Below are 25691 nucleotides of genomic sequence, written 5' to 3'. Positions count from 1 at the left end.
ACAGAGCAGTGTAATCCAAGTCAAATCCTTTCAAAACGGCTTTGGTCATCTCATCCATATGTCACATGAGAGGTCACATGACTCATTAGGGATTCTCAGAGGGTTTACTCTGGTGTCCTACAAATAATAAGGTGAAAATCCCGACTGTTCGCCCAGATAAGGAGGGATGCAAGAGGTAGAGGGCCAGTGGAAATTTCCATTATGACCACAGGGCAAGTGACAGATTTGTACTTAAAGTTGGTTCAGTATTGATGTTTTTATCTATGGAGTCACCAAAAGGGGAGCGTCCCCGAGCTCTCCAGACCCATATCTGATCTCTGCCCTGTGACCACAACCTCACTCTGCACTTAAATAAACATTCAGGATTTAGTCCCCAGCCATTATCTTCAGCATCCTTTGGCCACACTAATCAGAGTTTCACACAACAAAGACACCCCAACCAGGTTCGAACCAGGTGGATGGCTAAACTATAAGTGGTCAGCGCAATAGGCTTAGACGGCTCTGAAGCGTTTGCCAATCAGTCTGTTTCTCCCTTTTCTCTGTCACTCAAATGCAAAGAGGTATAGAAAGCAAATGAATAATTTATTAAGTTTTGATAAAAGTACACGCTTATCTAATAAAAATAAAAAAATGCTTAGTGTCAGTTCCTGACAGTCTATTTAATAACAACACTGCATTTTACTGTAATGGGAAATTTTAAATGGGAAATGTTATCAGTCGAGCCACAGATATTCTAGCAGAGTAAAGCACAACACACACACACACACACACACACACACACACACACACACACACACACACACACACACACACACACACACACACACACACACACACACACACACACACACACACACACACACACACACACACACACACAGGAGGCATATGCTGGAGCGTGTATTTTCTTCTTTTGGTTTAGCTAAAGGCAAAGCATTAGAAAAGGATTAGGCCTGTATCTAATTCAGTACATTTAACTAAATAACTGTGTAATCACTGCTCTGAAAATTGTTACTTATATTTTGACTCACACCGGGCAATTTTAAATAATGAAACATTATTTTTAAATGTTTAAGAGTGAATTGGCTCTCCCATGTGGCTAGACCCTAAACTGGGCTATATTCGTGTGGCAGTAAAAGAGGATGGAATAAAGTTATTTTAAACTGGCGCGGTGGCTTAAAACTTTCTATTGTACAATAAATCGTGCATGTACTTTCATGCACAGCAGCTCATTCTCTCTGCTTTGTCTTGCTCATGTTTTTCACGCGAGATTTTAAAAATAAGCTAACGTTGCACGTTGTTGTGGCTCCTGTACTGCAGGTTGGTACAATCGTTTTACTGACTGACCGATAAACGCCAAAACATATTTTATAACCGGCATTTTCAGAAGTGAAATTAAGACGATAGTTTCTTGAAATAGGGCGACATCCAAAGGCGACGCGAGGCTTTGTGGGTGGACCTCTGTCGGTGTTTGGCTCACATTCTGCAAAATGGCGACTTCCCTGGGATCTAACACCTACAATAGACAGAATTGGGAGGACGCGGTACGTTAATCTACGATCATAATATTCACATAAATGAGCGACTGATTGAAATATTTACCAGTAACCACACTCTGTCTAATGCTGTTTTTCAAATCTGCCCAGTTTGCTTAGTATATAGTTAGCCTTCCGCTAGCTAACGTTAGCTATATGTAGCAACGTGGCTGCTATTTTGTTTAGCATCTAATATGAACAGAAATATTTATATGCATGTATTTTTGTCCAACTAAAATCTCAGAACAAGCTGTATATAGTAAGTGGCGATCACTCAGATGTGGCTTTAAGCCAATTTTATTCCGTTACGTTAACACGAAATATGCTAAAGTTAGCCACTCAAGCTAGTAGGCTAACATTGTAGCCTGAATGTAGTTAGGTAAAATGTTACTGTTATATCTTTAAAATGACGGTTTATTTTTTATGCGAGTATACGAGAAATTAGACCAATACCTAACAGCTCTAACATAAATATAGCAATAGTCATTTAGCTACTAGATAAGCACATACTCGTTTTTTACTTATAATCGGCGTCATGGTAATATTTCGGACCGTAAAAGTTGGCACATCCACAAAATCATCAAGATATACACAGTTATTCAATGGTTAATCAGAACCTGCTTTTACCATTTGTAAGTCTTGTTTCTGGATAATTGGTCAAGTTATGCTTTGTAAAGTACACTGTTTAGTTATTAATATGAATTTTTTACTATTTCAACAGCAATGTTTACGGCAAGCAGCCCTACTAAATAAGGGAATACATTAGATGCCTTTTTTGAGATACTGGACAACAGTGTGTAACAAAAATTGGTTTTCTTGAAACATCCGATTGTAAAGTCTGTAGCCTTAAGTAGTCGATGTTAAAGCTACAAGAGCTGTTTATATTTAGATTTTTGGCCGAAGCTGTCAGAAGGATGGATTAAATCCTGGTCATGTTCAGCAGCTCACATTAGACTGAAACAGCATCCTTTAACAGATGTGTAAATGGAGGACATGTCTTCCCACTGCATTCTTGTTTTCACACATGTAAATGAACCAAGATACCCAGGCAGAGCACTTTCTGCTTCAGATATTTGGGATAAGAAACTGTTCCACAAGGTTGTGCTTAGTTTGCTGAATGAACATCTTTTATTTTCCCAGGATTTTCCAATTCTGTGTCAGACATGTTTAGGAGAAAATCCATACATACGAATGGTAAGTGTGCTCTCCTGTGTCATAATTTATTCCGGATGTAGTTTACTGTTTGTACTTTTAGGCATTCAGGTGTAAACATGTCCTTGTTTTTTAACAGACCAAGGAAAAATATGGGAAAGAATGCAAGGTTTGTGCTGCATTTTATGTTTATGCTGTTTGAAATAAGCCACTGTTTCCTTTAATGCTGTTACTAAGTTGCTACTCTTTTTCCCTGTCAGATCTGTGCTCGACCCTTTACGGTGTTCAGGTGGTGCCCGGGCACACGGATGCGTTTCAAGAAGACAGAAGTCTGTCAGACCTGCAGTAAAATGAAGAACGTTTGTCAGACGTGTCTGCTGGACCTGGAGTATGGTGGGTCTCCCTAACCCACTTCCTCTTGTGACCCATGCTCTGCACTCTTATCATATAACTTATGAAAAAAAGTTGTATGAAATGAATCCCTTGTTTCATCTTGTTGTTGACAGGTTTGCCCATCCAGGTTCGAGACACGGGGGTGTCTGTAAAAGACGAGATTCCCAGGTCAGACGTGAATAAAGAGTACTACACACAGAACATGGAGAGAGAGGTAACATCACAGGATCTGTTTTTCTGCTTAATCAGCTGGTAGATGGATTTGTTGATCTTCTTCCATGTTGGATTAGTGTTTAAAATAACGTGGTGCATATCTTCTCTTAAAGGGATATTCCATCCCTTTGTGAAAGTCAGTCTGTTACCATATTCCCCAGAGTTGGATGGGTGGGAAAATGCATTTTGTAAACAAATACTTCTAACCTGGCAGTATTACGTTAGCTTTAGCTTAGCATAAACAATGTAAGTGGATGGTCATTCAATTCAAGTTTATTTATATATCGTCAAATCACGACAAGAGTCGTCTCAAGGCACTTCACATAGTAAACATTCCAATCCAGGTCAGTTCATTAAGCCAATCAGTAAAAAGTTTCTCACATAAGGAGCCCAGCAAATTGCATCAAGTCACTGACTAGTGTCAATAGGGCTGTAGCGAAGCCTCGACGAAGTCGACGGCTCGATTCTAAAAATTTGTCGACGTCAGATCCGGAAGTCGACGCACCGCGCCCACTTGTTGCATCCCCAGGAGTTTGTAAATAGAGGAGGAATCTGCCTGTTTTTCCTCTAGTTCGCCCTCTTCTCCGCCTTCACTAACATCTCCGCCAAATACCGAAGACCCGGAACAACGTCCGTCCACTACTAGATTATTTTCCTGTTTTGCCCCTTCGTCTCCCGGCAACGGACAACAACTTCCGGGGTCAGATGCGCTGCTTCGTGTCTATCGCAGATGTAGAAAATCACCGGGAGCGCTTCTCCCTTCATTAAGGAGCTTCTTTCAGACATTAGGAGAGCTGTTTTGGTGGTAGCAGTCTCTCCTCCGTGCTGGTCTGTTTGCTGCTGGGTGTTTTTGGTTTATTTAAACTTGGTAACTTGAACTTAATGTTGGTAAAGCTACTGTTAGCATCTTCGCTAACAGCTTCTTGCGTTGGGATAAGCTGTTACGTTTTGGTTTAGAGTTCATCTTTTTTGTGGTGTAGATCTCCCTTTTATTACATTTAGAGTGTTGTGGGTTTTCGGTTTAGTGTAAAATATCACCTGAGTTTGGTTTAACCCGTAAGACCACTCGCCTCACGCACATAAGTGACCAAAACAAAGCAGCATGGAGACACTCCATCTTCTACCACCTCTCAGGCAGCAGCCTGCACTCCCAAGTTCTACACGTCACCAGAACATAACCAACCGCAACACAATAAAAGCAGTGTTATACAAAATGGAAGGCCTGTAGTGTTTATTCTCTTACAGTAAGAATTTATCAATTTTTTTGAGGAATTTATTTGAGATTTTCTGGTTTTTGTTAATTGTGCAATAGAAAAATAATCATTAGATTAATTTTCTAAATAGTCATTAGAATAGTCGACTATTCGATAAAATAATCGTCAGAATAATCGTTTTAAAAATAATCGTTTACCCCCAGCCCTAAGTGTCAATAACTTTACAGCAATCCTCATACTAAGCAAGCATAACCACTGGCGCTGCTGTAAGCCAACGCCATGAGGCAGAAGGACAGGATGCAGCTGTATGATGTTATGCAGACATGGTCAGTTTTGAGTTTACTGTACAACGTGTACAACTTTTGACCCTAATGACTATAAACTGAGTTTTACAGTGATGCTTTGTCATTATGCATTCCCAAGTCAAAATCGTCTCTTGTATTTCCGCCATGCTACTTATTTTAATTTACAGTTAGGTCTGGGACAATAATCAATAAATCAATTCATACGATAGATGAAAATGAACTCAATAATTTTTCCAGCCTGGATACGTCGTTTTTTGTCAGACACGTGACCTGCATGTCAACCGCACCCCTTAGCACCATTTTAGGTGTATGACTCGTGTTGCTAGGGGAAACTGAAGATGAAGCAGAACAAGTAAAAAGGATGGATGAAAAGAACAAGGATGAACGCATCCCTTACAGGATTAAAGTTGTGAAGGAGTCTAGAGATCAGTATTTTCAGAAATTGTTTACAATCAGTAACGTAGATCTCTACGACCTCAAAGGAAACAAACGGAGCTCAGGCGTTTCAGTACTGCAGAAAATATATCACTTGTGTTAGTTAAATAAAGGTTTCATTGCTGCGTTTTAAAGGGTGTACTTGCATTATTATGATCCATTAACATTACATAAGTGGTTATTTTGGTCTCTATAATGTCAACAATAATATTGTTTATCATCAATAATTTGTTGGATAGCAAAATTTGTTATCGTCCCAGGCCTATTTACTGTCAGTGTGATTACTGAGTTCATCAACAAAAATTATGATCATTATTGAGTAATTTTCTTGACTTATTCACACAAAATGCTAGTTGTTACCATTTACTTTAAGTTGCCAGTGGTAAGCTGAAGCTAATTTAATACCACCTGATCAGGAGGAGGACTGGGCTGGTTACAAAATGCTTTTTTCCCACTTATCAAAATCTGGAGAATATGGCAACAGGCTAAATTTCACTTAGAGATGGAATATCCCTTTAGATATTCAGCTTGTGATGTCAGTGGCAGTTTATTTCATCTTAGACGAGCGTTAAAATAACTTTCTCGTGTTATTTTCCATTGTGCTTACAGATAGCCAATTCTGATGGCACTCGACCAGTAGGCCAGCTGGGGAAGGCAACAAGCTCCAGTGACATGTTGCTCAAACTGGCCCGCACTACTCCATATTACAAGAGGAACCGGCCCCATATCTGCTCCTTCTGGGTGAAGGGAGAGTGTAAGAGAGGCGAGGAGTGTCCCTACAGGTAAATAACTTAGTGGTCTCCGTGTTTTATGAATCTGACTTTGTGTTTTAACACCTGCCTCCTTAAGTGTATTTTCTACCTTATGCAGTTCTGCCCACTTTGCTTCCTCTGGTTTTCACTAACTTGTGCCATCCTGTCCAGCACTGGGTCATGAACAGACACAAAAGTGTGTGATGAAAAATGATCCAGGTTTCTGTAAATTCAGCTCTTATAAATATCCTACATCTGTCCCTCTTCTGCTGCTGTGAGGATTACTAAAGAAAACAGCCTGAGATCACCTTTAAAGTTATTTTAATTACACCAAAGATTTTCATGTAATAATGAAAAATGTGATTACCTGGATAAGAAAGCCTGTTCATCAGCTGATGCTCCTCACATCTGATCCGAGCTTCGTGACACAAATAAGAATGTTTTAATCCCACAAATGGAACAAAATGTTACTTCAGATTAAAGTAAAAAAAAAAAGTTGTGTTTTCATGCAATCAAATTAAAGTACATTAGTTCACCTGTAATGGTAAGTTTGGATGTTTTTCATCATAAACATTAAAGTCTGATGGCATTTTTTAAATGGGCTAAATGCTACAAGCTACACAGACTACGTTTACATGCAGCCAATATCCGGGTTATGATCGGGTTAAGGTCGGTATTCGGGTTTCTGAGTTGATCAGAATAACCCGTTTACAAGCATAAATAGAGTTACCTCTAACTTGCATAACCCGATTTAAATGCGGACGTTGGGATAGCGTCAGGACGTGTGGACTACGTCCAGACACAATATGCTTGTATATTTCGCTGTCTCTACTTTCGGCCGTCAACAAAAGACATAATGTTCATACTTTTCTCCAGACCAATGAAGACCGAGGTTTCCTCGTCACTCCAAAAGTGTGGTGCTGTGCCGCGACTCGCCATGTTGCTTCCAACTTGTTTACATGCATACAAGACGTCTCGCTACTCAAAAGACCAAGATTCCTTGCGAACAGAGCATGCGCAAAACACACGCTTTGATGGGAATATCCCGATTTGGTTTACATGACCAAACATCCGGGTTAGAAAAGGGTTACCCCAGGTGTAGTAAGAGCATATCTGGGTTTTTGGTGGTGTTTAAATGGCCGTGCAGAACCGGCTTATTGTGAATATTCGGGTTTTAAAAGGGTTACTGGCTGCAGGTAAACGCACTGACAGAATCCTGATCAGCTGTTTTAGTGGAATTTAAAAGTATCTCTGTGTTGTGTGTGTTCATTTCACTTTAGGCAGCAAATAAACTAAATTAAGTGTCTCAGTCTTTAGCACATAATAAATAACAATAGAAGATATTAGCAGGTCAGTAATCAGAGTAAAATGAGTAAAACTAACCAGATGTGCAGCTCTTGAGTCACGGAGTGTCATCCCCGTTTCGTATAAATGGAACAGAATCTTAAATAACATTTTGTTGCATTAAAACCGAAACACTTCAGCGTTTTGGTGGGTCGTTTAGGTGAAAAGCTTCATTCCCCAGAAGAGGTGAATCAGATGAAGCTGATGGACAGGCTGACGGCATCGGATCATATTTATTTAAAAACATCAATGAAAATGTTTGTTTTAAACAGTCCTGACTGCATCTGTAAACCCAGCTTGTGACACATCTTCCTGGTTTAGGAAGCATGTTTGAATCATGTTTTTGGTGATTTTATGAATAACAAAGCTCCGCAAAAACGAACAGCCTTTAGTATAACAGCAGCATAACTCACAACACCAATGTGTACTGGATCAACCAGGGTCTCGGGTCAGTAGTGAGTAAGGCCATTATTGGCATGTTGTTGGTTGGTGTGACGTTTGTTCACTATGACATCACGTTTATCTACAGACACGAGAAGCCCACAGATCCCGATGACCCGCTGGCCGATCAGAACATTAAAGACCGTTACTACGGCATCAACGACCCAGTCGCTGACAAGCTGCTGAAGCGAGCCTCGACTATGCCCCGACTGGACCCCCCTGAGGACAAGTCCATCACCACCCTCTACATCGGGGGTCTGGGGGATAATGTCACCGACGGAGACCTGAAGTATAGATCCACTCAAATTTAATTTGTATATTTTTACCATTTTTACTTTACTAACCACATTCTGTTTGTGTGTTTTTGCAGGGGTCACTTCTATCAGTTTGGTGAGATTCGAACCATTACCATAGTCCAAAGGCAGCAGTGTGCCTTCATCCAGTTTGCCACTCGGCAGGCGGCTGAGATGGCTGCCGAAAAGTCCTTCAACAAACTAATCATTAATGGGCGGAGGCTGACTGTCAAGTGGGGGAGGTAAGATGCTGCCCAGCTCCACCTGGAGGGCGTGGGGTAATGTGCTTGTTAAATACCAGAGAGTGTGTTTGTAACAGCCTGAGGTGAACCCACCACCCTAACAGCTGTCACGTGACTCGTGTCAGCAGAGCATTTAAAACCTGATTATTACTCACACATTAGGAGTTTAACTACAGGGTGGGCCATTTATATGGATACACCTTAATAAAATGGGAATGGTTGATGAAATTAACGTCCTGTTTGTGGCACATGAGTATATGTGAGGGGGCCAACGTTTCAAGATGGGTGGTGACCGTGGTGGTCATTTTGAAGTTGGCCATCTTGGATTCAACTTTTGTATTTTCAATAGGAAGAGGGTCATGTGACACATCAAACCTATTGGGAATTTCACAAGAAAAACAATGGTGTGCATGGTTTTAACGTAACTTTATTTTTTCTTGAGTTATTTACAAGTTTCTGACCACTTATGAAATGTGCTGCCTATTGTGTTGGATTGTCAATGCAACCCTCTTCTCTCACTCTTCACACACTGATACCAACACCGCAGGAGAAATGCCAGCACAGGCATCTAGTATCTGTAGTTTCAGGTGCTGCACATCTCGTATCTTCACACCATAGACAATTGCTTTCAGATGACCCCAAAGATAAAAGTCTAAGGAGGTCAGATCGGGAGATCTTGGGGCCATTCAACTGGCCCACAACAACCAATCCACTTTCCAGGAAACTGTTCATCTAGGAATGCTCGGACCTGACACCCATAATGTGGTGGTGCACCATCTTGCTGGAAAAACTCAGGGAACGTGCCAGCTTCAGTGCATAAAGAGGGAAACACATCATCATGTAGCAATTTCAAATATCCAGTGGCCTTGAGGTTTCCGTTGATGAAGAATGGCCTCACTATCTTTGTACCCCGTATACCACACTATACCATCACTTTTTTGTTCCAACAGTCTTGGAGGGACCTATCCAATGTGGGTTAGTGTCAGACCAATAGCGGTGGATTTGTCTGTTAACTTCACCATTCATGTAAAGGTTTGCCTCATCACTGAACAAAATCTTCTGCTTGAACTGAGGGTCCTCTTCCAATTTTTGTTTTGCCCATTCTGCTAATTCTGTGCCCTGATCTGGGTCATCCTCGTTGAGATGCTGCAGTAGCTGGAGTTTGTAAGGGTGCCGTTTGTGAGTAGATGATATCCGCTGAAGGGATGTTCGACTAATGCCACTCTCCAGTGACATGCGACGAGTGCTACGCTGTGGGCTCTTGCTGAGTGAAGCTAGGACAGCCACATATATTTCTTCATTATTGACCGTTTTCATGCATCCACATTTTGGCAAAGCCAACACTGAACCAGTTTCACGAAACTTAGCAAGCAGTTTGCTAACTGTAGCATGGGGGGATGAGTGGTCTCGTAGGGTGTCTTGCATTGAAATCTGCTGCAATGACCCGGTTACCGCGTTCACAGATATCAACACAATTTCGATCCGCTCCTCACCTGTTAACCTCTTCGACATGTCAATGGCTGTGAACAAATAGAAACTTGTGAATAACTCATGAAAGAATAAAGTTACGTTCAAAGCAAGCACACCATTGTTTTTCATGTGAAATTCCCAATAAGTTTTATGTGTCACATGACCCTCTTCCTATTAAAAAAAACAAAGTTGGCCGACTTCAAAATGGCCACCATGGTCACCACCCATCTTGAAAAGTTTGCCCCTCAAATATACTAACGTGCCACAAACAGGATGTTAATATCACCAACCATTCCCATGTTATTAAGGTGTATCCATATAAGTGGCCCACCCTGTACAGTAAAGAATACAACTCTTCTGTTTTTAAGCTGTACACATTTTTGTTAGCTAGTGAGCTGATGTCAAAAGAAAGGTGGTTTGTTGTTTTAGGTCTCAGGCAGCAAGAGGCAAAGATGGTAAGGATGGAATCAGTGAGATGGGAATCAGACTGGATCCTGTACCTGGGCTTCCTGGAGGTGAGTCTGGAGTTTGAGTGCACATACACACACGGACAAAATAGTTGGTACCCTTTGGTCAATGAAAGAAAAACCCACAATGGTTACAGAAATAACAACAAAAGGAATAATTAATACAAATTCTATGAGAATAACCAATGAAAGTCAGACATTTCTTTTTAACCATACTTCAACTGAATTATTTATATAATAAAATAAACTCATGGAACAGGCCTGGACAAAAATGATGGTACCCCCAACTTAATATTTTGTTTCACAATATTTTGCGGCAGTCACTGTTATTAAACGATTCCTGTATATGTCAGTGAGACTTCTGCACCTGTCAGCAGGTATTTTGGCCCACTCTTCATGAGCAAACTGCTCCAGGTCTCTCGGGTTTGAAGGACGCCTTTTCCAGGCGGCATGTTTCAGCTCCTTCCAAATATGTTCACCAGGATTGAGGTCAGGACTCATAGAAGGCCACTTTAGAATAGTCCATTGTTTTCCTCTTAGCCATTCTTGGGTGTTATTATCTGTGTGTTTTGGGTCGTTGTCCTGTTGCAAGATCCATGACCTCCGACTGAGACCAAGCTTTCGACCTCCGACTGAGACCAAGCTTTCCGACACAGGCCAGGGGTCTCATTTATCAAACATTGCGTAGCATCCTTACTAAAACCGTACTTAAGCTCAGCAAAAAAAAAGTACTTACACCAAGTAGGTTTGTGATCTATCAAACATGGAGTACGCACAGCTGCACACAATCTCCGCTTCGTAAATCAGAAACTATCTAGAAAATTTCTCAGCTGTTTTTTAGTCACATCCCGCCCTCACCACACCCACTTACTGCCATAAATAGTCAATGCAAAGTGCCTTGTCGATCTCATGCATATACATAAGGCTGTTGCTGCATTGCTCCGCCAATGACGATGGCGACCGTAGATCAAGGCAGATCAAGGAAGCGAAATTTCACAGAAGCAGAAATTGAGGTACCGTATTTTCACGACCATAAGGCGCACCTAAAAGTCTTAAATTTTCTCCAAAATGTACGCCGCGCCCTATGGTGCGGTTCGCCTATTGTGTTGTTGTGAGACGCGAACGTAGTAGAAGACAAGGGGCGTGGCGTGAACGTGCGGACATGAGCGAAGACGGACCCCGAATAGTTCAAAAGGGCAGGTGTGCGCGGTATGCTGAACATTGTTCTGACAACCCTGAGAATGGCATCTGCTAAGAGACACGCCTATGAAGCACAGTTTAAACTGCAAGCGATCAGCTACACGGAGAAACACGGGAATAGAGCAGCGGCGAGAGAATTCAGCATTAATGAGTCCATGGTTCGCAAGTGGAGGAAGTTGGAAAACGAACTCCGACAAGTAAAGATGCGGCTGTGTTTCTGCGGGCACAAAGCCAGGTGGCCTGAGCTGGAAGACCACCTCGAGCAATGGATTAACGAGCTGAGGACAGCTGGGAGAAGCGTCTCTACCGTCACCATTCGTCTGAGAGCAGTAACGCTCGCACAAGAAATGAACATTGAACATTTTCCAGGAGGTCCGTCTTGGTGCTTTCATTTTATGAAACGCCGCCATCTTTCCATCCGGGCAAGGACTACGGTGGCGCAGCAACTTCCAGTGGATTACAAAGAAAAGCTGTCCGTCTACCGCTCCTACTGCAGTAAGAAGATTGCCGACAAACACATCCAGCCCAGCCACATAACCAACATGGACGAAGTGCCGCTCACTTTTGACTTCCCGGTGAATGACACTGTTGGGAAGAAGGGGACTAGCACGGTAGCGATACGCACAACGAGACACGAAAAATCAGCTTTTACTGTTGTGCTTGGCTGCCATGCTAATGGACAGAAGCTGCCACCTATGGTGATTTTTAAGAGGAAGACTGCCTGTACTCTAGCCCAGTTGTTCTTATCAGATACAGAAGATGAGGACTTTGATGGATTTGATGATTAATTAATAGCACTCAAATAAAGCACAACCGAACTCATATTTGCTTTCGCTGCCTTTTTAATAAAACACAATTCAAATCACACTATTTTCTTTGGCCTACTAATAACACACACATGATATTTTTCATGTGGAAAGTTTATGTGGTTAAATCCACCAACTACCGGTAAACACATTCTGAACTTCAACACAGCGCATAAGAAGAGCACGAGCCGTCATCGCACGCAATGAGGAAGTGCACGTGCGCTCTAAACCAGGTCTGAACCAAGACTAGACCAGTAAGGGGGGTGGTGGTGGTGGGGGTCACGGTCACACACCCCTCCTTGTAAATCTCACATTTGATGATGGACCACAGGTTCTCAATGGGGTTCAGATCAGGTGAACAAGGAGGCCATGTCATTAGTTTTTCTTCTTTTATACCCTTTCTTGCCAGCCACGCTGTGGAGTACTTACATTGTCCTGCATGAAAATCATGTTTTTCTTGAAGGATGCAGACTTCTTCCTGTACCACTGCTTGAAGAAGGTGTCTTCCAGAAACTGGCAGTAGGACTGGGAGTTGAGCTTGTCTCCATCCTCAACCCCAAAAGGCCCCACAAGCTCATCTTTGATGATACCAGCCCAAACCAGTACTCCACCTCCACCTTGCTGGCGTCTGAGTCGGACTGGAGCTCTCTGCCCTTTACCAATCCAACCACGGGCCCATCCATCTGGCCCATCAAGACTCACTCTCATTTCATCAGTCCATAAAACCTTAGAAAAATCAGTCTTGAGATATTTCTTGGCCCGGTCTTGACCTTTCAGCGTGTGTGTCTTGTTCAGTGGTGGTCGTCTTTCAGCCTTTCTTACCTTGGCCATGTCTCTGAGTATTGCACACCTTGTGCTTTTGGGCACTCCAGTGATGTTGCAGCTCTGAAATATGGCCAAACTGGTGGCAAGTGGCATCTTGGCAGCTGCACGCTTGACTTTTCTCAGTTCATGGGCAGTTATTTTGCGCCTTGGTTTTTCCACACGCTTCTTGCGACCCTGTTGACTATTTTGAATGAAACGCTTGATTGTTCGATGATCACGCTTCAGAAGCTTTGCAGTTTTAAGACTGCTGCATCCCACTGCACGATATCTCACTATTTTTGACTTTTCTGAGCCTGTCAAGTCCTTGTTTTGACCCATTTTGCCAAAGGAAAGGAAGTTGCCTAATAATTATGCACACCTGATATAGGATGTTGATGTCATTAGACCACACCCCTTCTCATTACAGAGATGCACATCACCTAATATGCTTAAATGGTAGTAGGCTTTCAAGCTTATACAGCTTGGAGTAAGACAACATGCATGAAGAGGATGATGTGGACAAAATACTCATTTGCCTAATAATTCTGCACTCCCTGTATATCGGAATCCAGCAAAAAGATATCGAGATAGAAGTTTTGGTCCATATCGCCCAGCCCTACTACCAACAATGTTGTCCACGTGTGTAATGAGAGAGTGAAAAACAAGGGTTTCAGTTAAAACGTAGCAGAGAAAGACATTAATATTATTTAATCTGTTTTGTGTCTGTTTATACCAGCACTGCCCCCACCCCCAGCTCTAGACGACGAGGCTCCTGCCAACTACTTCAACCTGGACCCTGCCACTTCTCCAGCCATCATGAACATTGCAATCCCACCCCCACCAGGCATAAACCCACCTCCTCCAGGTACAAACGACGGGAAACCATTTGGACGTTAAACTAGAGTCAATAATTCAGAAAATACTTGACTTTTTGTTTTTTTATTTGCTCACTCAGGTTTCGGCCCGCCCATGTTTCACCCCATGGGGCCCATGGCCCCCCCTGTCCCCCCTCCTATAACGATGAGACCTCCGGGCACGATCCATTACCCATCCCAGGATCCTCAGCGCATGGGTGCTCATGCTGCACTTGCTTCACATCACACTGAGTAGCTGCTAGAACAAGCCGCTGTGCCGTCAGGCGTCCTTTGTGCTCGATCTTGTCAGACGTGGCCGGGTGTGTTTTTATACAAAGCTGCTGTGGACCTGAAGACTACTTCAGAGGAAATGAGCTGCACTGGGTTTAGTTATTTCTTATTAATCCCACCTGCAGAGCAGCAAATGGACTGAAAGAGCACAGTTCGTGACATGAGAAAAGCCAGTCCAGGACCTGACCCGGTGACTTTGTCCCTTCTTACAGTTGATGCGTAACAAAATAGTTAAAGACTTCCAACGTACCGAGAACAGCCAGTGTGACTGGAGCTGATGTACATAAGAGAACACATTCTTTAGGTGAAACTTGTATTTGTCTCGTTCTGCAAACTAACAGAGCTGAACACTGAGGAACATCCATTCATTTTCAGTTACACTGACTTTGTACTTTTTTATTTGACACATTCTTGAAATTCAACATCTTAAATCATTGTAAGAGTTTCTTTGAATGTTTTCAAATCATTAAAATTATTCAGTTAGGTCAGCTATTCTTTGTGTGTTTTATCCCTGCAGAGAAGTTGGTGGGTTTGTGTTTTTGCTGAGAAAAAAATAAAAGCAGAATAGAGAGAAGCAGGTTGTTGGGTAAGTTGGTGAGGATCTGTAAGACTGACAAACCAGGGATGGATTCCTCTCAAACTTGTATAAATCTACCATCAAACAAATCTACCATCAAACAAATCTTATGATGAGCAGAGCGATGGCCTTGTGGGAGGTTTGTGTTCCAGTCTGTAGCTTGTTAACTTCTCATCAGAGTTCATTAGACTCGGGGCTGAAGTCGAATCCCCATCCTCTGGGCGCTCTGTTGAAGTTGGGTCTTTGGCACATCCGGTCCAGTGTCTCACCAGGAAGATTCTGGGACTCCAGAGCCTCAAAGCCAATCACTGGAATCACTCTCTTGCTGGCCATCATGCCCCCGAATGGCATAGGAGATCTGATTAAAGAAAACATAAATAAAGGAGAGCCTCCTTACCAAGCTTTAATGGTCCTCACACAATAATCCGTCCTGATAAGTGAAGGATTGTTTTACTGGTCACACGATATTCACCAGCTGAAAGCCTGGAGGGAGAGTCGAGCTGAACCTGACCTCTTTCTGTACAGGCCATTAGGAGAGCTCAGCTTTAATTAAGGCATTGTAATTTCATAATCTTAAGGGTGTAAGTGGATCCCTCCACAGGAAGGAGGTGGGGGTCAATTTCCAGACCGGCTGACAGAATCTGATTGACAGATTTGACTAGGTCAAGGCTGAGTCGCTCATCTGCCCAAGCCCAACAGTTGTTGTGCCGTGAGAAAGGCGATTCCCTTTTCGTGTGCAGTATATCTTGTGGTGGCCATGAAAAGCTCGTAGACCCCCATCCTCCCTCCTCAGCCTGGTGGATCATCTGTCAAGTGCCAGAGATGAAAATAACCATCTCATTGCCGCACTCCAAGGAGGTGCAAGCCATGGACGGCATTCATTTTCAAACTGGAAACATGGAATGAAGCCGAGGGACGAGATGAAGATGGATAACGCCGTTAGGTCATCTGGGAGTTTAATTTTAGGTAAGAGGGTCTCGACAGCCACACTTGAAACGCAGCAATGTTTGATTTATTTGCACAGACCGAGTAGACGGGTGGAGAGATTTACCTGTTGAAGCACCTGTAGTTGGCAGGCTGTTGTCTTTGTGGGACTTGGGGCAGCTGGGTGTTGAGGGCGTTCAAAACCTCCTCGTCTCCCAAAGCTTCCCTCCATGGGGAGCAGTAGGACTTTGGGATTACGGTTGTGTTGAACTTCTCATGGGGAATTTGCTTTAATGGTCTTGAATATCCTGGAAAAGGCAAAATAACAAACATTGAATAAATGTAGAAACGATGGATCAAGCTAAAGGTCTGGTACATGGACGTAGTTTTGACTTTTGGGGGGGGGGGGGGGATGTCTTTACAGTAAGTATACAAAAATATGTCTAAAACTAGTCTAGAGGCTCTTTTATACAATGTCAGGAATGCAGAGCTGTGAAGTACACAGGTGGCAGGAACAGCCAATCACACGTTAGCAAGTATCAGCAGAGCCAACAGATGCGCTTATGGGCGGTTCTAATGAGAAACAGGCTAAAACACAAGTGGTGTTTTCTGCTTGGTCCTAGTGCTCAACCAGTCTCTTTAATATAGCGTAATATTGTTTTTGAACAGTAAAATGCAGGGGACAAAAATTGACTTTGGAAAAAATGGGGGGGGGGGACATGCCCCCCCCAAACTACGTCCATGGTCTGGTATGCTTGTAAAAGATATGATTTAGTCTTTGAAATGTGGATCTCTAAGTTGACAAAAGGAATATTTATTCAGTTTAATGCTAAATCTACCAAAGGAATACAGACATGCTGGATTAAAGCACACGTGGATAACATTTACATACAAATTTCTGTGATGCCACTCCTGTCAGGAATAGGAATGACAGTAATTAGATCTCAGTGTGAATCCCCGATAATAAACAGAGATTAGTCGCTCATCAGTCAGACTGGAAGCAGTGCCTTTTGCCAGGCCACATTTACAGCAGCCTCTCAGCAAAGATGCTGACAGATAATGACTTTCCACAAACTGCCAACTCCCCTGAGTTTAATTATAATAAAACAAACTCATGCTCTCGCTGCATTTTCATTGCTAAGGTGAGCTCTGATGGTGTCCATGCATTGCCCAAGCTTTGGCGATGTTGTAGTCTGTGGTAATCTACAGTTCACCCGAGTGTTTACCTGGAGCAAGGACATCGGGACAGCCCTTCTTTGCTACAGTCTTCTGAAGGTTCATGATCAGGCTATGCTTACCGGGGATGGAGAAAGCCTGGTTCTCTTTTCCTCCCTGTGGCTCTAGGGCTATCTGCTGGGGAGGATCAGCCTCAAGATGAACCTGAAACACACATTAGCTATCAGTGGATGCATTCAAACCTCAGATGACCTTAAGCATCATCAGTTATACGCCCCAATTATAGCAACAATTTCTGACTAATAGAAGCAGAACACCAAGTATGCTTGAAGAAATTTACTGTGACTTGAAAAATATTGTGCCAGCTGAGCTCTAGTCTTAATTTTTGAATGTATATTGGAGTTAAGTGGAATTAACCCTGCTCCATGTTGTCTTTCAGCTCCTTACATTGATGTAAGCGCTGCCGGAGGCGTTCTCCAAGGTAAACTTCTCGGCTCTCCTCAGTCTCTCCTGAAACATGCGGGAGCCTCGATTAGAGGAAAGGTTGAGCTCTTCGATCATCACATCTTTAGGAACACTGATCTTCTTCCCCAAGTTCAAACCTGTCACACAACATAACAGAAATTCAGAATAAGATTAAATTAAAGCTGCAAGCAGCGTCGTTCTGCCCTCGCAGCTCCGCGCCACTCCGGCCTGGCTGGCAGCCCGGGGCACCCGGGCACGTCCGCAGAACAGAAACGTTGACCAACCCGACACTAGAAACCGCGAACGGTCTCCTCATCTGCACCTCACCCTGACTCAGCATCTCCTCTGAGCCCACCATTAAATTACACGTCTCACCACTAGGGGATACTCTATCTTAACCACACTGGTGGTATGACGACACAGACCCAGTTTAATGCTATTCTGACCACGTTTTTTAAAGTTATTAAGGGTTAAAGTTATCTAGGGGGTGCTGTGACCAACTACAGAAAAACCCCACTGAGGTCAGCTTTGGTTGACAAAGATGGTTTTCTGTTAATTTGGCATCAATCAGACGTTGTGTGTGTTATCTGGAGCCAGAGTGCCGAAAGGGAGTGGAGCTAAAGGGGTTTGAACAAACAACCACATCAATGTGTTTGGTGCAGTCATGTGATGACACAAGCCAAGTATAATGCCATTCTGGCCTTGTCTTTAGAAGTTAATAAAGTTTGAACCTATCTAGGGGGCGCTGGGACCATTTACAACTAAATGCCATAGAGGTCATCTTTGCTCATCAAAGATGGTTTCCTGGTAATTTGGCATCAATCAAACATTGCATGGGTCATCTAGAGGCAAAAGGCTGTAAGGGGGCGGAGTTAAAGTGATTTGAACGAGTGAGCACGTACATGGGTTTGATTGCAGTTGCGTGATGACTCCCACCATGTTTGATATAGTTTGGAGCATTTTCGTAGAAGTTACAAAGGTTTTATTGTATCTAGGGGACGCTGTTCCAAATTTAGGAAAATAACCCATGGAGCAGTTTGTAGGTTGACAACAATCATTTGCGTGTAGTTTGGTGTGAATTGCATTATGTTATTCAGAGCCTAATATCTGTCAGGGGGCAGAGCTAAAGCGATATCAACCAATGACCACGGCTGAAATCCCAGCGCCACGCCTACAAGATTCCAAGTTGATTTTTTTTTGCGCCGTTTCCCGAAGAAGCAGCAGGAACTACTCTGTTGTTGCTTGTGATCACAGCCGGCAGGCAGCAAGGAGGGGGAGGCAGGGCAGGATGGTTACAGCTAGGGATGAGCCAGATACTCATTTCAGACTAGTATCCTGTACGGATAAACATTTTTGACGAATACGAGCATGAAACGAGTAAAACTCGTAAATATCTGTAATCGTGCTGAAGGAAAATCCTCATTGGGTAACTGACTGTCTTCACGCTCTGTGATTGGCCAGTCACATAGAGCGCCCGCCCCTCCCTACACACAAAACTGCAGCCGGGAGCTCAGTCAGCTCGGCCCAGGCATCCATGCGCACACACACAGACAGTAACGGGTCTCTCTGCGATTGCTTCACTGTTGCTCACGTTTCTTCAGTCTCCCTAGGTTTTCTTCAGCTCGCCTCTTTTTCGGTTGAATATTTAAAGTTACTTTTTTCGTAACGTACGTGGTGCATTTGACAAGACAGAGCTGAAAACGGCTCGTGCATGCGTCAGTCACTGCCTCCGCTCTGAGTTTTTTTAAATTATTATTTTATCTCTCTCTCTCTCTCTCTCTCTCTCTCTCTCTCTCTCTCTCTCTCTCTCTCTCTCTCTCTCTCTCTCTCACACACACACACCTCAATCAACATTGTTTTGTTTAACTGTGTGTGGGGGAAAATGTCAACATTAGGAAAAAAATCAGTTTAATCAAATTAAAATAAAATGGTTCTAGTATTTCATATTTCCTAGTTCCTACTGCATGAGTTCAGATGTATTAATTCTTGCACTTAAATATTAATGTTCTGATTTTACTGAAAAACTGGTTCTGTAATAGTTCCTTTACTATTGTGATCAAAACTATTTAATCTCAATTCTGAGGCTTCTCTGTAAATAGTTTCAAATAAACAATACACATAGCAACTTCTGATCAATACATATCAATTTCAGATTTAAAATAATGTAATGATGTAAATCACACCCACTAATTTCCAAATATTAAATAAGAGGTGCATTCATCTGTGTATGTCCTTTGATCCGCATTAGTGATATTTTCAGCACCAGAATAATGAAGCAAATAAACAGATTCCTGAGTTTATGTTAGTAATTTTATTTATTAGGTGCATCTGACCTGTTCTATTTTTCTCTGAAATGAGATCAAGTCAGTGCTTCTATGGGTTGTCTCCTCTCTGCACTAGAAAAATGTACTTTATTATAATGTTCACTGTAATGCATCTTGATGTTCTTAACAAATACATTAAATCAAAGATATTGGTCAGTAATGCCAAATATGTAAATTTGTGTTTCAGTCATTTTTGTACTGGCTTAAAAATACTTCATTAAGTCTAATAAGCAGGGGTGTAGAACGTGTTTAATAGGGCCAGCCCAGTAATGATCTTGGACCAAAATAAAGGGGGCAGAAAGTCAAATAAAGGGGGGCAAAAGGAGATGTTTTTCCAGACTCCAAGAAAAATTAAATGCCCCCCCCCCCCCCCCCCCCCGCAAAGTGTGTCACTGTGAGTTTAAAACTGAAATTATTCTTGTGCAAATATTGGTGTATTCACCTTTAATACTAGTTATTAAAATGCAGCAGTTGCTGGATTGGTGCAGTTCAAAGTGGAGTGCATCAAATAAAACAATATTAACATAAAAGTGAGATGTGCCCCCCCCCCCCCCCCCCAACACCACCACCACAGCTGGAAAAATTCTTAGGGGAAACACTGTGAACTCTACAAAAACCTGGCTGTAAGCAATCATAGATGCTATGTTCATCAAGAGCAGCTGTGAGTTGTTTAGCCACAATCTTTTCCAAGATCTTGGAGATGAACGGAAGTTTAGAGATGGGTCTGAAGTTGCTACTGAGAGAGGGGTCGAGACTCGGTTTTTTAAGAAGCGGGTGGGTTACAGCGTTCTTAAAGTAAGCAGGGACCTGACCAGAGAAGCATTAATTATAGAGAGCACGCTGGGACCGATGGACTGAAAAGCACTTTTAAACAAAGATGAGGGTAAGATGTCGAGGGGGCATGCAGAGGTCTTCATAGAGTTAACTAGTTTGGTTAACTCAGGCAAAGAAACAGGAGCAAAGCTATCTAGGATGATGGGCCGGGTTGGAGTCGAGAGGAGATGATTCTTATCCCTGCTGCATCACACTTGGCTGCAAACCGCTCAAGTGAAAGCCGGAGATTACAGTCCAATAAGGCCAATAGGACCACATCATCTGCAAAAAGCAGAGACCTGATCCTCAGGCTACCAAAACAGATCCCCTCAACACCTTGGCTGCACCTGGAAAACCTGTCCATAACATATGAACAGAATAGGTGATAAAGGGCAGCCTTGACGGAGTCCAACTCTCACTGGGAATGAGCTTGACTTACCAAGTTCTGCACAATATCTTAGCTGTTCCTAGAACTGCACTTTTCTGGACTGAGATGTCTGATGTTCTTCCTAGGATCTGCTTTAGCCACTCCTTCAGTTTGGGGGTTACTGCCCCGATGACCACGGGTCTGCACTCTCCAGGCTTTCTCATGTTCTTCTTTGAGGCTCTGGTACTTCTCTAGTTTCTCATGTTCCTTTTTCCTCATGTTGCCATCACTTGGTATTGCACCATCAACCACAACTCTGTCCATCAACACAATGTCTGATTGGTTTGCCATCACCTGTTTGTTGGTCTGGATCTGAAAGTCCCACAGGAGCTTGGCTCTCTCGTTCTCAACCACCTTAGGGGGTGTTACCCACTTTGACCTCGGGGCTTCCAGTCCATAATCTGCACAGATGTTTCTGTACACGATGCCAGCCACAGTTAAAAAGATCAGACCACAGCATGATGGTCCTTCTTGAAAATGTTTGGATTTACACCATCTCTGTGAAAACCAACACGGAGCCCATTTGGGAGGCTTCTTGTTTCAGAAAGATTTTCTATGGTGAACTGGGATCAGAGGGATCACAAATCCATGACATGTCTTCTGATTCACACCTCCCTCAAACCCTTTTAATGAACCTATTGTTAAACCTTCTTTTCAAACAGCCCATTCCTTTTCTCTGTTTACACTCGAGATCCTCTCAATTTAACTCCATCCCAACTCTCCTCGATTCTCCTAAAATGCAGGAATGAGTGGAAAATTACAAACAAGATCAAACAGATAGGAAAAATCCATCTTTGGTTGAAATTTCCAGCAGTGAAATAATAAATAATAAACATCTAATCTGTCGGAACAAACATTTAATCACATTATTGATATTTTCACAGCCTTTTCAATGGTGTGGTTTTAATTAAGGGGCTTTGAAGATTAAAAGCAACAAACAAGTCTCCACTGCTCTTCTATTTTCTGTCAACATAAGACAGCTGAGATGGACTTATCTGAAACCAGATGCAACATCACGTAAGTATCCATGCAGCTTTTCCTCTGTGCCTCTTCTTGTACTCCATCACGGCGTGACGGAGGGGTCTGAAATAGCCCGAAGATGATGTCAAGTGGTGTGTAATGTTTGTTGTGCTCCAGAGTTAAACGGGAAACGGGGCGTATAAATAGGATCTCTGGATGAAAGGCTTGTGTCGGAGCAGATGGCCCATTCTACTCACGCGTGATAAGTGTCGGGAGAGGTCTGGGTGTACGCCACCCTGGAGGAGCTGCCTTTGATCGGCCTCTGTAGAAATTCGGTGGTGAGAGTCACATTTTGCTCAGTTTACGAGACTTAGTTTCAAATCCCAGCAGGCGGGATGGCGCTGGGAAACAAACAGTGCTGTTAGGATCGTTGCTGTTGGAATGTTTTTGAAGAATTTCAACGAGACACAGCCTCTCCTGGGACTTTGGGGTATCTTTGTCCACTTGTATCCAAGCAGCTTGATGCTTGGCTCAGTTTCACTTGACACGCCCGGCTCTGATCTCACCCTCAGACAGAATAAGGAGGAAAACACCTCACGTTTTAATGCATAAACTAAAAAGTCACCTGCTTCCTTCCAGTGCACACTCACCTCCTCTGGCCTCCTGAGACAGAACCTTAGCCTGCAACATCCTCTGCTTGGTCACTTCATCCAGCCCCGAATGCATCATCCTCAGCCGTTGCACACTGATAGGTGAGAATATTTATATGGAAAATTTTTTAAAACAAAGCTTTAATTTCTTATTAAATATCTGTCTTAACCCTTTCATATGTGGTCCCTACAGATGACAGCTGTTCAAAAAAGAGTGTGGGCACTGATAGTTGCCACTTCGTCTCTTATTCATTTGTCAGATGTTTATTGCAAAATCAAAATGTGTGTATTCACCTGAGCATATGCTAAGAAACCAGTTTGAAAAATTCACTTGGAACAAAAAACTAAGTTAACTTTTTCTGATTCTTGCATGAAAGGGTTAAGTTCTTTATATTTAGTAACAAAAGTGAGAAAGTTTTACCCAGTTTGCAGGTAAAACTAGTAATTTATCCAACATAACCAAATACAAATCATACTATCTGATGAGACAACCAGAAATCGATGCTAACTTTGCTCTGGTTCTTACCTTTGCTTCCTGTTCCCTCCGTTTTTGAGCCAGTCTCAGTGGTTCTGGTACTTTCTCCTGGACCAGACCTGAGATGCTTCCAGCCTCAGTTCTCCCACTTCTCAGTGGACCAGGACCAGTCTGTAAAAACCCGAAGTGGGGATGCCTCCAGCACTGAGCTCACTGAGTTTATTTTAGCAGACGGGTGAGAGAGTGAGGATGAACTGAGGAGGGGTTATAAAAAGTCGATCAGGGGGTTGGGGCGAGCGCAGAGATTTACATCCTGACCTCGGGCCGCTTTGATAATAAAAACCGGATCCCTCTCTGCCTGTGTGTGTGTGTGTGTTGCAGTTGTCCGGACACTGACGCAGAGAGGCCAAGCATCCGTCATAGCCACAGCAAACAGAAACAAACAAGCCCGCTGCCGATGGAGCAGGGAGACGACGGGTCGTGACTGTTTCCTAGTTTAGGGCCAAAAGTTGAACTCAGCAGCAGGCTGGTGTTTCGTTTTCTGACAGCAGGAGACCTTTGACATCTCTTTTCTTTCAGTCGGCTCGGACCTCAGAGCATTATGCAGCTCTCAGCAGAGGAAAAGTTCACTCATGTTTTTGTTTGATTTACAAACTGCAGAGAAACACCAGTTGATTCTGCATCAATTCTTCTTTGTGGCACTCTTTAGGAGGTGACCTTTCTATTTGTTTGCCCTTTTTTTAAGCTCAAGTGAGATTTTATCTAGTATTTTCCCCCCATTGAATTGATTTACTGAACTCAGCAGAAGGCTGCTGGGAAAAAAAAAATTCTTTATCTGCTGAGATTGGAAATTGATTTTGCACCTGCCCAGCACCATCTCCCAGTGGGTTTCCTCCTGGCCTTGGAAAAAAAACAAATTGCAAACTCATCCTCAGTCGCAGAAACTCACCTGCAGATGCAGAAAGGTAAGTTGAGGACTTGCTGCCAATTTACTGCTTTATTCAAACATGAATTTTAAGTAGAAAAAGTTTCTTTTTACTTCATGATAAAAATAATTTATAGGAGTTTTTGCCATTTCTTTCATTAAAGAACATTTCAGCTTTTGTTGAGCTCCTTCTTTGTGATTAAAAGGAATCTGTCCCTTCCTATTATTCACCCCTCATAACACAGGAAACCACTCAGATTCTGACACGTCTCTTTTGATAAATCTGCCTTTTAAAAGCCCTTTTCTGTGACAATGCAACAACATGGAAAGTAGAATAAAAGGCGATTCTTCAGTGGAGGAAAATATTCAAATGCCTTTATGCTGGAGTTTTGTGTCATTTAGATTCATCATTTTGAAAACAAATAACTAGTTGCTAGTGGTTCATGGAATATGTTTTTACAAAAACAAATAAACAATTAAGAACTCTGCATTCGGAGGCTTTTTTTAGTGCATAAGTAAAGTTAATTTATGAAGCATCGATCACAGAGAAATCGCAAAGTGTTTCACAAAGGAAATTAGGCCACATCAAAATAGCAAAAGAATCAAAGACTAATAAGATCAAATGAGGTTCATAAAGCAAATTAAATTTAAAAAGGTTACTGTTAATACTCTAATGCAGGCCCGGGCCTTTATTTACTCAGGCACATCCTGGTTCAGGCCTTTATTGAACGGAGGCCAGAATTACAGGGAGGCCTCTATTTAAATTTGAGCAAAATTAACTACCAGCAGAATGAATAAAAACAAGATTTTGTGTCTACTTGAACGTTTAAAACACTAGGTTTGTTTATTGAAAATGTACATTTAACATTGTACGCACGTATGCATACAAAACATTTACAACAACACCGTTGTTTCAGGCGAAATCCCAGTATGGTAACAAATGTAGCAAACATGCCGGTAGTGCATTGTAAACACTTGGTGATAAGTAGGTTATTGATTCCCAACAAAAGGCAACAGACACCATCCTGCTCCAAAGTTAACCGTTTGTGTCTCGTTTAGTTTGAAGTAAAAAAAAAACCTCCAACTGTTTAATCTTCACCCTCCACAGTTCCACATTACAACACTGAGGTAACTGCTAAAAACATTAGCACTCTGCAAGGTATTTGCGGTGAGGATTCAATTAAATTCAAGTTTATTTATATAGCTCCAAATCACGACAAGAGTCGTCTCAAAGCACTTCACACAGTAAACATTCCAATACAGGTCAGTTCATTAAGCCAATCAGAAAAAAGTTTCCTATATAAGGAACCCAGCAAATTGCATCAAGTCACTTTACAGCAATCCTCATACTAAGCAAGCATTTAGCGACAGTGGAGAGGAAAACTCCCTTTAACAGGAAGAAACCTCCAGAGGATCCTGGCTCAGTATTAGCAGCCATCCACCACGACTCACTGGGAATCGAGAAGACAGAGCAGACACACACACACACACACACACACACACACACACACACACACACACACACACACACACACACACACACACACACACACACACACACACACACACACACACACACACACACACACACACACACACACACACACACACACACACACACACACACACACACACACCAAGTGATGAGTCTATAGTTATATTGTGATGTCTTAGTAAATATTCTATTTGGTGAAAGATCAACTTTATTGTATTTATCCTAGTGGATCTATAATTAAACGAGTAAACTAGTAGTAGCACATTCAA

General features: G+C 42.5%; 2 protein-coding genes across 3 annotated transcripts; one reads left to right on the top strand and one right to left on the bottom strand.

Annotated features, from left to right (window-relative positions):
- The first annotated feature begins 1263 nt into the window (after nt 1-1263).
- Nucleotides 1264-14703, top strand: rbm22 (RNA binding motif protein 22). Its single transcript, XM_054739013.2, has 12 exons — nt 1264-1320; nt 1421-1544; nt 2676-2729; nt 2827-2856; nt 2948-3080; nt 3194-3294; nt 5857-6029; nt 7873-8073; nt 8155-8319; nt 10219-10304; nt 13803-13931; nt 14022-14703. The coding sequence occupies exons 2-12, from the start codon at nt 1491-1493 to the stop codon at nt 14174-14176; spliced, it is 1281 nt and encodes a 426-aa protein (XP_054594988.2). The 5' UTR covers nt 1264-1320; nt 1421-1490; the 3' UTR covers nt 14177-14703.
- Nucleotides 14593-23231, bottom strand: LOC107375747 (myozenin-2). 2 transcript variants are annotated; one of them, XM_015944469.3, is made up of 6 exons: nt 23054-23231; nt 22528-22622; nt 17336-17490; nt 16939-17092; nt 15840-16020; nt 14593-15146 (listed from the first exon to the last, which is right to left on the bottom strand). In XM_015944469.3, exons 2-6 carry the CDS (start codon nt 22604-22606, stop codon nt 14963-14965), a joined length of 753 nt encoding a protein of 250 aa, XP_015799955.1. In that variant the 5' UTR covers nt 22607-22622; nt 23054-23231; the 3' UTR covers nt 14593-14962. The 2 variants fall into 2 exon arrangements, with proteins under 2 accessions (XP_015799955.1, XP_015799965.1); XM_015944479.3 differs by having other exon boundaries at nt 17011-17092.
- Between the last annotated feature and the right edge of the window lie 2460 nt (nt 23232-25691).

Source organism: Nothobranchius furzeri, chromosome 1, assembly GCF_043380555.1.
Source record: "Nothobranchius furzeri strain GRZ-AD chromosome 1, NfurGRZ-RIMD1, whole genome shotgun sequence".
In the NCBI taxonomy this organism is placed as follows: Eukaryota; Metazoa; Chordata; class Actinopteri; order Cyprinodontiformes; family Nothobranchiidae; genus Nothobranchius; species Nothobranchius furzeri.
This window is presented reverse-complemented; position numbering and strand designations above follow the sequence as displayed.

What these genes read in the sequence shown, in the direction of transcription:
- rbm22 (XM_054739013.2), top strand. Translation starts at nt 1,491, where the DNA reads ATGGCGACTTCCCTGGGATCTAACACCTACAATAGACAGAATTGGGAG. An exon ending in GACAGAATTGGGAGGACGCG is followed by an intron (nt 1,545 to 2,675) that starts GTACGTTAATCT and finishes TTATTTTCCCAG; the next exon opens with GATTTTCCAATTCTGTGTCA. An exon ending in TGTACCTGGGCTTCCTGGAG is followed by an intron (nt 10,305 to 13,802) that starts GTGAGTCTGGAG and finishes TGTTTATACCAG; the next exon opens with CACTGCCCCCACCCCCAGCT.
- LOC107375747 (XM_015944469.3), bottom strand. Translation starts at nt 22,606, where the DNA reads ATGATGCATTCGGGGCTGGATGAAGTGACCAAGCAGAGGATGTTGCAG. An exon ending in GTCTCAGGAGGCCAGAGGAG is followed by an intron (nt 17,491 to 22,527) that starts GTGAGTGTGCAC and finishes GTTGTGTGACAG; the next exon opens with GTTTGAACTTGGGGAAGAAG. An exon ending in TCCCGATGTCCTTGCTCCAG is followed by an intron (nt 16,021 to 16,938) that starts GTAAACACTCGG and finishes TGCCTTTTCCAG; the next exon opens with GATATTCAAGACCATTAAAG.